The 12691-nt window shown below is 74.5% G+C and overlaps 2 protein-coding genes across 2 annotated transcripts in view; both read right to left on the bottom strand.

Moving 5' to 3' along the window:
• SNRPB (small nuclear ribonucleoprotein polypeptides B and B1) overlaps positions 1–2678 on the bottom strand; it is a 5633-nt gene extending 2955 nt beyond the window's left edge. Inside the window, 7 exon segments of the mRNA XM_075709893.1 lie at positions 13–76; positions 79–215; positions 283–565; positions 651–771; positions 2232–2306; positions 2414–2468; positions 2515–2678. Coding sequence (XP_075566008.1) covers positions 13–76; positions 79–215; positions 283–565; positions 651–771; positions 2232–2306; positions 2414–2468; positions 2515–2678 — 899 coding nt within the window.
• A 954-nt stretch (positions 2679–3632) lies between these two features.
• LOC142593421 (drebrin-like protein) lies at positions 3633–12439 on the bottom strand. Its single transcript, XM_075709351.1, has 7 exons — positions 12354–12439; positions 9746–9798; positions 9553–9665; positions 9332–9406; positions 8916–9056; positions 3869–3946; positions 3633–3788 (listed from the first exon to the last, which is right to left on the bottom strand). The coding sequence occupies exons 1-7, from the start codon at positions 12437–12439 to the stop codon at positions 3633–3635; spliced, it is 702 nt and encodes a 233-aa protein (XP_075565466.1).
• Positions 12440–12691: the final 252 nt, after the last annotated feature.

Genomic DNA, 12691 nt, shown 5'->3' with positions numbered 1-12691 from the left:
AGGAGGGGGGGCCTTGTCCCTATGGGGCTGGTGGCATGGGGGGGCCCTGCCCTGCCTGGGCTGGGGGGGGTCCCAGGGGGGCACATTGAGGGGTCCCCGTCCCCATGGGGCTGATGGGGGTCCCAGTGGTGGCACATTGAGGGGTCCCCGTGGGGCTGGGGGGGCTCCCCAGGGGGGCACAGGGAGGGGTCCCCCTCCCTATGGGGCTGGGGGGGGTCCCAGTGGTGCACATTGAGGGGTCCCTGTCCCCATGGGGCTGGGGGGGTCCCCAGGGGGGCACATTGAGGGGTCCCCATCCCCATGGGGCTGGGGGGGGTCCCAGTGGTGGCACATTGAGGGGTCCCCGTGGGGCTGGGGGGGGTCCCGGTGGTGGCACATTGAGGGGTCCCCCTCCCCATGGGGCTGGCGGGGGGGGGAGGCTGGGGTCGGCGGGGGCTGGCGGGGGGCGCAGCCCTGAACACGCCGGGCTGGGGGGGCCCGGGCGAGGGCGGGGGGTCCGGCCGGCCGAAGATGAAGGCCGACTCGGTCAGGCTGCGCTGGTACCGCAGGAACGGCCGCCGGGCACCTGGGGCAGGGGCGAGGGGGGTTCAGCGGCGCCCCCCGCTGCCCCCCGAGCCCCATGGCCGCCCCCCGCCGCGGGGGGCACCTACCGGGCCTGGTGCCGAGGGGGGAGGCGGGCAGCGGGGTGCCGGACGTGGACCCCGAGCGCTCCCGCTGCCGGAAGAAATCCCGCGGGTTCTGCGAGCGCTGGGAGACCAGGACGGCCGCCTCCTGCCAGCACCCGGAGACCGTCAGTGGGGCCACAGCACGGCCACGCTGCCCCACGGCACGGCCACGCTGCCCCACGGCATCGCCATGCTGCCCCACGGCATCGCCACGCTGCCCCACAGCACGGCCACGCTGCCCCACGGCATCGCCATGCTGCCCCACAGCATCGCCACGCTGCCCCACAGCACGGCCACGCTGCCCCACGGCATCACCACGCTGCCCCACGGCACGGCCACGCTGCCCCATGGCATCGCCATGCTGCCCCACAGCATCGCCACGCTGCCCCACGGCACGGCCACGCTGTCCCACGGCATCGCCATGCTGCCCCACAGCATCGCCACGCTGCCCCACGGCATCGCCATGCTGCCCCGCGGCATCGCCACGCTGCCCCACGGCACGGCCACGCTGCCCCACGGCATCGCCACGCTGCCCCACGGCATCACCACGCTGCCCCACGGCACGGCCACGCTGCCCCATGGCATCGCCATGCTGCCCCACAGCATCGCCACGCTGCCCCACGGCATCGCCATGCTGCCCCGCGGCATCGCCATGCTGCCCCGCGGCACGGCCACGCTGCCCCACGGCATCGCCACGCTGCCCCACGGCATCACCACGCTGCCCCATGGCATCGCCACGCTGCCCCATGGCATCGCCACGCTGCCCCACGGCATCGCCACGCTGCCCCACGGCACGGCCACACTGCCTCATGGCATTGCCACACTGCCCCACGGCATGGCCACGCTGCCCCACGGGATGGCCACATCGCCCCATGGCAGAGCCACGCTGCCCCATGGCATGGCCACATCACCCCATGGCATGGCCACGCCACCCCATGGCATCGCCACGCCGCCCCACGGCACGGCCACGCCGCCCCATGGCATGGCCACACCGCCCCACAGCATGGCCACGCTGCCCCACAGCATGGCCACGCTGCCCCATGGCCCACCCACATGGCATGGCCACATCACCCCATGCACAGCCACATCACCCCACGGCACGGCCACATCGCCCCACGGCACGGCCACACTGCCCCATGGCCCGGCCACACGGCATGGCCACATCGCCCCATGGCACGGCCATGCCGCCCCATGGCACGGCCACACTGCCCCACGGCGTGGCCACACCACCCCATGGCACGGCCACACTGCCCTATGGCACGGCCACGCCACCCCACGGCACGGCCACACTGCCCCATGGCATGGCCACACCGCCCCACGGCATGGCCACGCCGCCCCATGGCATGGCCACACCGCCCCATGGCACGGCCACGCTGCCCCACGGCACGGCCATGCCGCCCCATGGCATGGCCACACCGCCCACGGCATGGCCACGCCGCCCCATGGCATGGCCACACTGCCCCATGGCACGGCCACGCCGCCCCACGGCCCGGCTGGGGGTACGTGGCACCGTGGGGCAGCCGGGGCGACCCGGGGCATGCCGGGGGGCTCAGCCCTGGCACTCACGGCCGCCTTCTCGATGGACTCGCTGCGCCGGCTGCGGTCCCGCATGGCCTCCTCCTGCTCCCGCTGCTGCTGCTCCTGCGGGCACAGCGCACGGCCGGGCAGCCCACGGCCCCCCCGCGCCCCACGGAGCCCCCCGCGCCCCACGGAGCCCCCCAGCCCCCCATCCCGGCCGCCCCGCTCACCCATCGCGCCTTCTCCTTCCTGCGCTCCTCCGCCTCCAGCCGCGCCTGCTCCTTCCTGCGAGGGCAGGGAGCGTTGGGGGGCGGCCGTGGGGCGCAGCAGCCTCTGGGCCCCGCTGGGGGTCTGCGTGCTCGGAGCCACGCGGGATGGGGGCACCGGGACGGGGAAGCTGGGGGTGCTGGGGGTCCCATTGTGGGCACCCATATTGGGAGCACCCATGGGGCACTGTGGGGTGCAGGGGCTGGGGGTCCCACCGTGGGTGTCCATGTTGGGGGCACCCATGGGGCTGGGGTCCCACCATGGGCACCCATGGCGAGGGTGCCGATGGGGCGGGGGGCACTGTGGGGTGCAGGGGGTCCCACCACGGGTGTCCATGGGGCGGGGGGCACTGTGGGGTGCAGGGGGTCCCACCACGGGTGTCCATGGGGCGGGGGGCACTGTGGGGTGCAGGGGGGTCCCACCACGGGTGTCCATGGGGCGGGGGGCACTGTGGGGTGCAGGGGGTCCCACCACGGGTGTCCATGGGGCGGGGGGCACTGTGGGGTGCAGGGGGTCCCACCATGGGTGTCCATGGGGCAGGGGGCACTGTGGGGTGCAGGGGGTCCCGCCGTGGGCACCCACGTTGGGAGCCCCCATGGGGCTGGGGGTCCCACCATGGGCACCCACATTGGGAGCCCCCATGGGGCTGGGGGTCCCACCGTGGGTGCCGATGGGGCGGGGGGCACCGTGGGTGCAGAGGCTGGGGGTCCCACCGTGGGTGTCCATGGGGCGGGGGGCACTGTGGGGTGCAGGGGGTCCCACCATGGGTGTCCATGGGGCGGGGGGCACCGTGGGTGCCGGGGCTGGGGGTCCCACCGTGGGCGCCGATGGGGCGGGGGGCACCGTGGGTGCAGAGGCTGGGGGTCCCACCGTGGGCACCCATATTGGGAGCCCCCATGGGGCTGGGGGTCCCACCGTGGGTGCCGATGGGGCGGGGGGCACTGTGGGTGCAGGGGCTGGGGTCCCACCGTGGGTGCCGATGGGGCGGGGGGCACCGTGGGTGCCGGGGCTGGGGGTCCCACCGTGGGCGCCGATGGGGCGGGGGGCACCGTGGGGTGCAGGGGGTCCCACCATGGGTGTCCATGGGGCGGGGGGCACTGTGGGTGCAGGGGGTCCCGCCGTGGGTGCCGATGGGGCGGGGGGCAACCGTGGGTGCCGGGGTCCCCGTGGCCCGCCCCGCGCTCACCGCTGCTCCTCGATCTCCCGCTCCTTCTCCCTGCAGCGCAGCTCGCGCTCGGCCGCCTCGCGCCTCTCCTCCTCCATGCGCTCCCGCTCCCAGCGCTTGCGCTCCTCCAGCGCCCGACGCCGTTCCTCCTCCTTGCGCTGCTCCTCCTCGCGCTGCGGCCGCACCGCGCTCAGCGCCGGGACCCCCGGCACCGGGGACCCCCCGGGGGTCCGCGCCCGCCCGCGCCCCTCACCTCGGCCTGCGCCCAGAAGGAATCGCGCCCGGTGCGGCGGATCTCCAGCGCCGGGTTGGTCTTGCGGTAGTTGGTGCCCTGCGGCGACCCAGCCGGGGTCTCAGGGCAGGACCCCCATGGCACTGCCCCCCCCCAGCCAGGGACCCCCATCGTGCTGCCAGGGCACGGCCCCCCCAACTCCCGGACCCCCCATTCTGGGAACCCCGACTCCCGGACCCCCTCCAACTCCGGGATCCCCAACTCCGGGACACCCCCAACTCCCGGACCCCCCAACTCCCAGATGCCCCAACTCTGGGACCCCCCCAGTGCCCAGACCCCCAACTCTGGGACCCCCCCAGTGCCCAGACCCCCAACTCCGGGACCAACTCCAGGACCTCCCAACTCCAGGATCCCCAACTCCGGACCCCCCCGAACTCCAACACCCCCAAATCCAGGACCCCCAACTCCAGGACCCCCCAACTCCGGGACCCCCCAACTCCGGGACCCCCCCCAACTCCGGGACCCCCCAAATCCCAGACATCCCAACTCTGGGACCCCCCCAGTGCCCAGACCCCCAACTCCGGGACCCCCCAACTCCGGGACCCCCAACTCCAGGACTCCCCAACTCCAGGACCCCCCAACTCCGGGACACCCCCCAACTCCGGGACACCCCCAACTCCCGGACCCCCCAAATCCCAGACATCCCAACTCTGGGACCCCCCCAGTGCCCAGACCCCCAACTCCGGGACCCCCCCGAACTCCAACACCCCCAAATCCAGGACCCCCAACTCCAGGACCCCCCAACTCCGGGACCCCCCAACTCTGGGACCCCCCAACTCTGGGACCCCCCAACTCCGGGACCCCCAACTCCAGGACCAACTCCAGGACCCCCCAACTCCAGGACCAACTCCAGGACCTCCCAACTCCGGGACCCCCCCAACTCCGGGACCCCCAACTCTGGGACCCCCCCAAATCCAGGACCCCCGACTCCCGGATGCCCCAACTCTGGGACCCCCCAACGCCCAGCCCCCCAACTCCCGGACCCCGCCCAACTCCGGGACCAACTCCAGGACCTCCCAAATCCGGGACCCCCACAAATCCAGGACCCCCCAACTCCCGGGACCCCCCCAAACTCCCAGATCCCCAACTCCAGGATCCCCGAAGTCTGGGACCCCCCCAAGTCCGGGACCCCCAACTTCAGGACCCCCCAACTCCGGGACCCCCCCCAACTCCGGGACCAACTCCACGACCTCCCAACTCCAGGATCCCCAACTCCGGGACCCCCCCAAACTCTGGGACCCCCAACTCTGGGACCCCCAACTCTGGGAACCCCCCCAACTCTGGGGCCCCCAACTCCAGGACCCCCAACTCCAGGATCCCCCCCCAACTCCGGGGCCCCCCCCAACTCCAGGGCCCCCAACTCTGGGAACCCCCCCAACTCTGGGGCCCCCAACTCTGGGACCCCCAACTCTGGGAACCCCCCCAACTCTGGGAACGCCCCCAACTCCAGGACCCCCAACTCCAGGATCCCCCCCCAACTCCGGGGCCCCCCCCAACTCCCAGAGCCCCAACTCCAGGACCCCCCAAGTCCGGGACCCCCAAACTCCCGGACCCCCCAACTCCCAGGACCCCCAACTCCAGGACCCCCCCAGCTCCAGGACCCCCAACTCCAGGACCCCCCCAGTGCCCAGACCCCCAACTCCGGGACCCCCCCCAGCTCCAGGACCCCCAACTCCGGGACCCCCCCAGTGCCCAGACCCCCAACTCCAGGACCCCCCCCAACTCCAGGACCCCCAACTCCGGGACCCCGCCCAACTCCGGGACCCCCCCCAACTCCAGGACCCCCCAATGCCAGCATCCCCAAATCCAGGACCCCCCAACTCCGGGACCCCCCCAACTCCGGGACCCCCCCAACTCCGGGACCCCCCCAGTGCCCAGACCCCCAACTCCGGGACCCCCCCCCAGCTCCAGGACCCCCGACTCCGGGACCCCCCCCAACTCCGGGACCCCCCCAGTGCCCAGACCCCCAACTCCAGGACCCCCAACTCTGGGACCCCCGCCCAACTCCGGGACCCCCCCCAACTCCAGGACCCCCCAATGCCAGCATCCCCAAATCCAGGACCCCCCAACTCCGGGACCCCCCCAACTCCAGGACCCCCCCCAGCTCCAGGACCCCCAACTCCAGGACCCCCCCAGTGCCCAGACCCCCAACTCCGGGACCCCCCCCAGCTCCAGGACCCCCAACTCTGGGACCCCCCCCAACTCCGGGACCCCCCCAGTGCCCAGACCCCCAACTCCAGGACCCCCCCCAACTCCAGGACCCCCAACTCCGGGACCCCGCCCAACTCCGGGACCCCCCCCCAACTCCGGGACCCCCCCAATGCCAGCATCCCCAAATCCAGGACCCCCCAACTCCGGGACCCCCCCCAACTCCGGGACCCCCCCAGTGCCCAGACCCCCAACTCCAGGACCCCCCCAGCTCCAGGACCCCCAACTCCGGGACCCCGCCCAACTCCGGGACCCCCCAATGCCAGCATCCCCAAATCCAGGACCCCCCAACTCTGGGACCCCCCCAAATCCAGGACCCCCCCCAGCTCCAGGACCCCCAACTCTGGGACCCCCCCCAACTCCGGGACCCCCCCCAACTCCGGGACCCCCAACTCCAGGACCCCCCCAGTGCCCAGACCCCCAACTCCAGGACCCCCCCAGCTCCAGGACCCCCAACTCCGGGACCCCCCCAAACTCCGGGACCCCCCAATGCCAGCATCCCCAAATCCAGGACCCCCCAACTCTGGGACCCCCCCAAATCCAGGACCCCCCCAGCTCCAGGACCCCCAACTCCGGGACCCCGCCCAACTCCAGGACCCCCAACTCCGGGACCCCGCCCAACTCCGGGACCCCCCCCATCTCCGGGACCCCCCAATGCCAGCATCCCCAAATCCAGGACCCCCAACTCTGGGACCCCCCCAACTCCGGGACCCCCCCAACTCCGGGACCCCCAACTCCAGGACCCCCCCAGTGCCCAGACCCCCAACTCCAGGACCCCCCCCAACTCCAGGACCCCCAACTCCGGGACCCCGCCCAACTCCGGGACCCCCCAATGCCAGCATCCCCAAATCCAGGACCCCCCAACTCCGGGACCCCCCCAACTCCAGGACCCCCCCCAGCTCCAGGACCCCCAACTCCAGGACCCCCCCAGTGCCCAGACCCCCAACTCCGGGACCCCCCCCAGCTCCAGGACCCCCAACTCTGGGACCCCCCCCAACTCCGGGACCCCCCCAGTGCCCAGACCCCCAACTCCAGGACCCCCCCCAACTCCAGGACCCCCAACTCCGGGACCCCGCCCAACTCCGGGACCCCCCCCCAACTCCGGGACCCCCCAATGCCAGCATCCCCAAATCCAGGACCCCCCAACTCCGGGACCCCCCCCAACTCCGGGACCCCCCCCAACTCCGGGACCCCCCCAGTGCCCAGACCCCCAACTCCAGGACCCCCCCAGCTCCAGGACCCCCAACTCCGGGACCCCGCCCAACTCCGGGACCCCCCAATGCCAGCATCCCCAAATCCAGGACCCCCCAACTCTGGGACCCCCCCAAATCCAGGACCCCCCCCAGCTCCAGGACCCCCAACTCTGGGACCCCCCCCAACTCCGGGACCCCCCCCAACTCCGGGACCCCCAACTCCAGGACCCCCCCAGTGCCCAGACCCCCAACTCCAGGACCCCCCCAGCTCCAGGACCCCCAACTCCGGGACCCCGCCCAACTCCGGGACCCCCCAATGCCAGCATCCCCAAATCCAGGACCCCCCAACTCTGGGACCCCCCCCAAATCCAGGACCCCCCCAGCTCCAGGACCCCCAACTCCGGGACCCCGCCCAACTCCAGGACCCCCAACTCCGGGACCCCGCCCAACTCCGGGACCCCCCAATGCCAGCATCCCCAAATCCAGGCCCCCCCAACTCCGGGACCCCCCCCAACTCCGGGACCCCCCCCAACTCCGGGACCCCCCCAGTGCCCAGACCCCCAACTCCAGGACCCCCCCCAACTCCAGGACCCCCAACTCCGGGACCCCGCCCAACTCCGGGACCCCCCCCCAACTCCGGGACCCCCCAATGCCAGCATCCCCAAATCCAGGACCCCCCAACTCCGGGACCCCCCCAACTCCGGGACCCCCCCAACTCCAGGACCCCCAACTCCGGGACCCCGCCCAACTCCGGGACCCCCCCCAACTCCGGGACCCCCCAATGCCAGCATCCCCAAATCCAGGACCCCCCAACTCCGGGACCCCCCCAACTCCGGGACCCCCCCAACTCCGGGACCCCCAACTCCAGGACCCCCCCAGTGCCCAGACCCCCAACTCCGGGACCCCCCCCAGCTCCAGGACCCCCGACTCCGGGACCCCCCCCAACTCCGGGACCCCGCCCAACTCCGGGACCCCCCCCAACTCTGGGACCCCCCAATGCCAGCATCCCCAAATCCAGGACCCCCAACTCCGGGACCCCCCCAAATCCAGGACCCCCAACTCTGGGACCCCCCCAACTCCGGGACCCCCCCAACTCCGGGACCCCCAACTCCAGGACCCCCCCAGTGCCCAGACCCCCAACTCCAGGACCCCCCCCAACTCCAGGACCCCCAACTCCGGGACCCCCCCCAACTCCAGGACCCCCCAATGCCAGCATCCCCAAATCCAGGACCCCCCAACTCTGGGACCCCCCCAAATCCAGGACCCCCCCAGCTCCAGGACCCCCAACTCCGGGACCCCGCCCAACTCCAGGACCCCCAACTCTGGGACCCCCCCAACTCCGGGACCCCCCCCAACTCCGGGACCCCCCCCAACTCCAGGACCCCCAACTCCGGGACCCCGCCCAACTCCGGGACCCCCCAATGCCAGCATCCCCAAATCCAGGCCCCCCCAACTCCGGGACCCCCCCAAATCCAGGACCCCCGACTCCTGGATGCCCCAACTCCGCACCCCCCCAACTCCGCACCCCCCCAACTCCGCACCCCCCCAACTCCGCGCCCCCCAACTCCGCGCCCCCCAACTCCGCGCCCCCCCCCCCCCCAACTCACCACCAGCTCCTGGGCATCTGCGGGGGGCACCCTCCTGGCGGGGGGGGGTGCGGCGGGGGGGGCCAGCTGCGCCAGCGCCCGGCCCAGCCCCTCCCGCGTCACCTCCTCGGCGCGGCGGGCGCTCAGCACCGCGCTGGCCTCCTGCCGCCGAGGGGGGGGGGGGGGGACACGGCGTCACCCCCCCCCCCCCCCCCCCCCCAAAAAAAAACCACCCCCCACCCACCCACCCACCATGAATTCGCAGCCCCCCCAAAATCCTGGCGCCGTTCCCGCGCTGGCTCCAGATGTGGGGGCCGCATCCGGATGTTTGGCGCTTGGGAGCCAGATGCGGCACCCGGTCGCCAGCCCCGGACCCCCGGCGGGGGTCCGGGGCTGGCGACCGGGTGCCGCGCGCCCCCCCCCCCTTATAAACTCACCCTAAAAAACGCCCTGATGGCGGGCAGATGCCCGGCGCACGCCTCCCGCTGCCATTCCGGCGTTTTCTCCCCAACCTGGCGCCGGCACGCCAGCCTTTAGGCACCCAAATCCCTGCGCCGCGGCACCCCGGCAAGAGGGGTACCACGCTCAGCCCCCCCCCCCCACCACCGCCATCACCGCCCCCCACCCCGCCATCGCCGCCGCGGTGCCCGGCGCTCACCCAGCTGATGAGGACGACGCGGTGAGCGCCGGTGTCGGGGTCCTGGAGGCGGCACAGCCCGTACATGACGCTGGCGGGGGAGAATTTCGCCGCCAGCTCATCCGGACCCCCGGCTGTGCGAGGAAGGGGGTGGTTGGGGGGGTGCGGTGCGACCCCCCCCCCCCCCCCCAACACCCCCATTTTGGGGTGGTACCTCCAGAGTCCAGGAGCTTGAGGTCGTGGTGCTTCTCATAGGCAAAGACCGCCCTGGGTGGGGGGGGGGGGGAGATTTAGGGACCCCCACCCGGCACCGGCTTCACCGGGGTGGGGAGGGAGCCGGGGCACCTGCGAGTTTGGGGGGTGCCCCCCCCCTCCCCGTGCCGTCGGCCCCGGGGTTTGAATTCGTGGAAGTGCCGCCGGCAGCATCCGCCGCGGGGACAATGGGGCGGCGGGAAGCGCCGCGACGGCACGGCCCCCTCCCCGGGCTGCCCCCAGCCCCCCAAGGTGACGCCGGCGTCGCCCAGCACCGGGCCGGCACCGCGCGTGGCGCTCGGGACCCCCCCGCCGGCGGCCAGGCAGACCCCGAGCCCGCTCCTGCGCGGAGACGGGGGAGCACGCCCGGACCCCCGGCTGTGCCGGGACCCCCGCCCGGGGCCGCGGGGTGTCCGGTGCTGGGGTGCCGGCGCTGGCGGAGGCCCCGGCTGGGCATTCGCCGCCGGCTCCGCTGCCTCTTTGTCTCCGCATGGCTCCGGTTACAGATGCATGCGGCGGCGTGCCGCGGCGCCGGGACACGGCACGGCTTTGGGAGCACGCGTGCGGCGTGGCACGGCGCGGCGCGGCAGGGCGTATGACGGCACGGCGTGGCACGGCATGGCGGGACATGGCAGGGCACGCCGGCTGCACGTGGCGGGCCTGGCCGGCGGCAGGAATGGGCGCTGGAGCTGGGCCGCGGCACCATGGCACTGCGGCACCGTGGCCACCGTGGCCACCGCGGCAGGCCGGCCGTGGCAGCGGCTCAGGGGGCAGAGGGCAGCGGCCGGGCGGCCTCGCGGCCAAGCCGAGCGAGCGTGGCTGCCGCAGGCCGAGGGGCCGCCGCGGGTGCCGGTGCAGCCCCGGTGCCGTCGCCCACCGCCCCGGGCCGCACCGGTGATGCCAGCCTGGCGCGTGAGGCCGCGCCGGCCCGGGCCGCGGGGTTTCGGGGGGAAGCCGGCTCCAGCCCTGCGCCCCCGCCGGCCCCTTCCCCAGCCCCGGCCCCCCCGCACCGGCAGCGGCAGCCCCCGGTGCAGCCCCCGGTGCAGCCCCGTGCCCCAGGGTGGGGTGGGACCGGGTGCCCGGTTCCCAGCGCGGATCGGCGGCCGCAGCGGCGGGAGGGGCTCAGCCCCGGGACCCCCCCGCCCCGCAGCCCGGCCGGGACCCTGGTGCCCCCTGGACCCCCCTGTCCCGGTGCCGGTGCCCCCCGGACCCCCCCATTCTGGTGCCGGTGCCCCCCGGACCCCCCCGTCCCGGTGCCGGTGCCCCCCGGACCCCCCTGTCCCGGTGCCGGTGCCCCCCAGACCCCCCTGTCCCGGTGCCGGTGCCCCCCGGACCCCCCCCGTCCCGGTGACTAGTGGGTCCCGGACCCCCCCCCGTCCCATCCTGGACCCCCCCGGGCCCCCCTGTCCCGGTGCCCGTGCCCGGTGGGTCCCGGACCCCCCTGTCCCGGTGCCGGTGCCCCCCTGGACCCCCCCGTCCCGGTGCCGCTGCTCGGTGGCTCCCGGACCCCGCGGTCCCGGTGCTCGGTGCCGCCCCCCCCCCCGCGCCCCGCTGAGCCCGGAGCCGCCGGCGCCCAGTTCCCGGCGCCCGGTTCCCGGTTCCCCGTTCCCGGTCCCGGTTCCCGGTTCCGCGTTTCCTGTTCCCCGTTCCCCGTTCCCGTTCCCGTTCCTGGTTCCCCGTTCCCGGTTCCCGTTCCCGTTCCCGGTCCCGGTCCCGGTTCCCGGTTCCCGGTTCCCCGTTCCCGTTCCCGGTTCCCCGTTCCCGTACCCGGTGCCCGGTTCCCGGTTCCCGGTTCCCCGTTCCCGTTCCCGGTTCCCCGTTCCCGTTCCCGGTGCCCGGTTCCCCGTTCCCGTTCCCGGTTCCCGGTGCCCGGTTCCCGGTTCCCCCGTTCCCGTTCCCGTTCCCCGTTCCTGGTTCCCGGTGCCCGGTTCCCCGTTCCCGTTCCCGGTTCCCGTTCCCGGTTCCCCGTTCCCGTTCCCGGTTCCCGGTTCCCCCTTCCTGTTCCCGGTTCCCGTTCCCGGTTCCCGGTGCCCGGTTCCCCGTTCCCGTTCCCGGTGCCCGGTGCCCGGTGCCCGGTGCCCGGTTCCCCGTTCCCGTTCCCGTTCCCGTTCCCGGTGCCCGGTGCCCGGTGCCCGGTGCCCGGTTCCCCGTTCCCGTTCCCGTTCCCGGTTCCCCGCTCCCGTTCCCGTTCCCGTTCCCGTTCCCGGTGCCCGTTGCCCGGTGCCCGGTTCCCCGTTCCCGTTCCCGTTCCCGTTCCCCGTTCCCGTTCCCGTTCCCGTTCCCGGTTCCCCGTTCCCGTTCCCGTTCCCGTTCCCGGTTCCCCGTTCCCGGTTCCCCGTTCCCGTTCCCGGTGCCCGTTGCCCGGTGCCCGGTTCCCCGTTCCCGTTCCCGTTCCCGTTCCCGTTCCCGGTTCCCGGTTCCCCGCTCCCGTTCCCGTTCCCGGTGCCCGTTGCCCGGTGCCCGGTTCCCCGTTCCCGTTCCCGTTCCCGTTCCCGTTCCCGGTTCCCGGTTCCCCGCTCCCGTTCCCGTTCCCGTTCCCGTTCCCGTCCCCGGTCCCGGTCCCGCCTCACCAGTCGGTGCCGGCCCGGGGGTTGCCCACGTCCTCCCGCGCCGCCAGCAGCGCCAGCCGGTGCCGCTCCAGCCCCGGGGCCGCCATCCCGCGCGCGCCGCCCGCAGCCCCGCCCCGGCCCCGCTGCCCACGGGCGGCCCCGGGCGGGGGGGGGAGGGGGGGGCGGCGGCGCCGGGCGGGCGGGCGGGGGCGGGGCCGGGCACGGAGCCACCGGGGCGGCGGGGAGCGAGGGGCGCCCGGGGCGGGGGCGCGGGCGGGGTCCCAAATCGAGACAGGGGTGCGGGGCAGGGTCCCGGAACGGGACAGGGGTGCGGGGCAGGGTCCTGTACCGGGACGGGG

Source organism: Pelecanus crispus, chromosome 4, assembly GCF_030463565.1.
Source record: "Pelecanus crispus isolate bPelCri1 chromosome 4, bPelCri1.pri, whole genome shotgun sequence".
Classification (NCBI taxonomy): Eukaryota; Metazoa; Chordata; class Aves; order Pelecaniformes; family Pelecanidae; genus Pelecanus; species Pelecanus crispus.
Note: the sequence above shows the minus strand (reverse complement) of the source record. Positions and strands in the feature narration are given on the sequence as shown.

What these genes read in the sequence shown, in the direction of transcription:
- LOC142593421 (XM_075709351.1), bottom strand. Translation starts at nt 12,439, where the DNA reads ATGGCGGCCCCGGGGCTGGAGCGGCACCGGCTGGCGCTGCTGGCGGCG. An exon ending in CCCCGGGCCGGCACCGACTG is followed by an intron (nt 9,799 to 12,353) that starts GTGAGGCGGGAC and finishes CCCCCCACCCAG; the next exon opens with GGCGGTCTTTGCCTATGAGA. An exon ending in CCTTCTGGGCGCAGGCCGAG is followed by an intron (nt 3,789 to 3,868) that starts GTGAGGGGCGCG and finishes GTGCGGCCGCAG; the next exon opens with CGCGAGGAGGAGCAGCGCAA.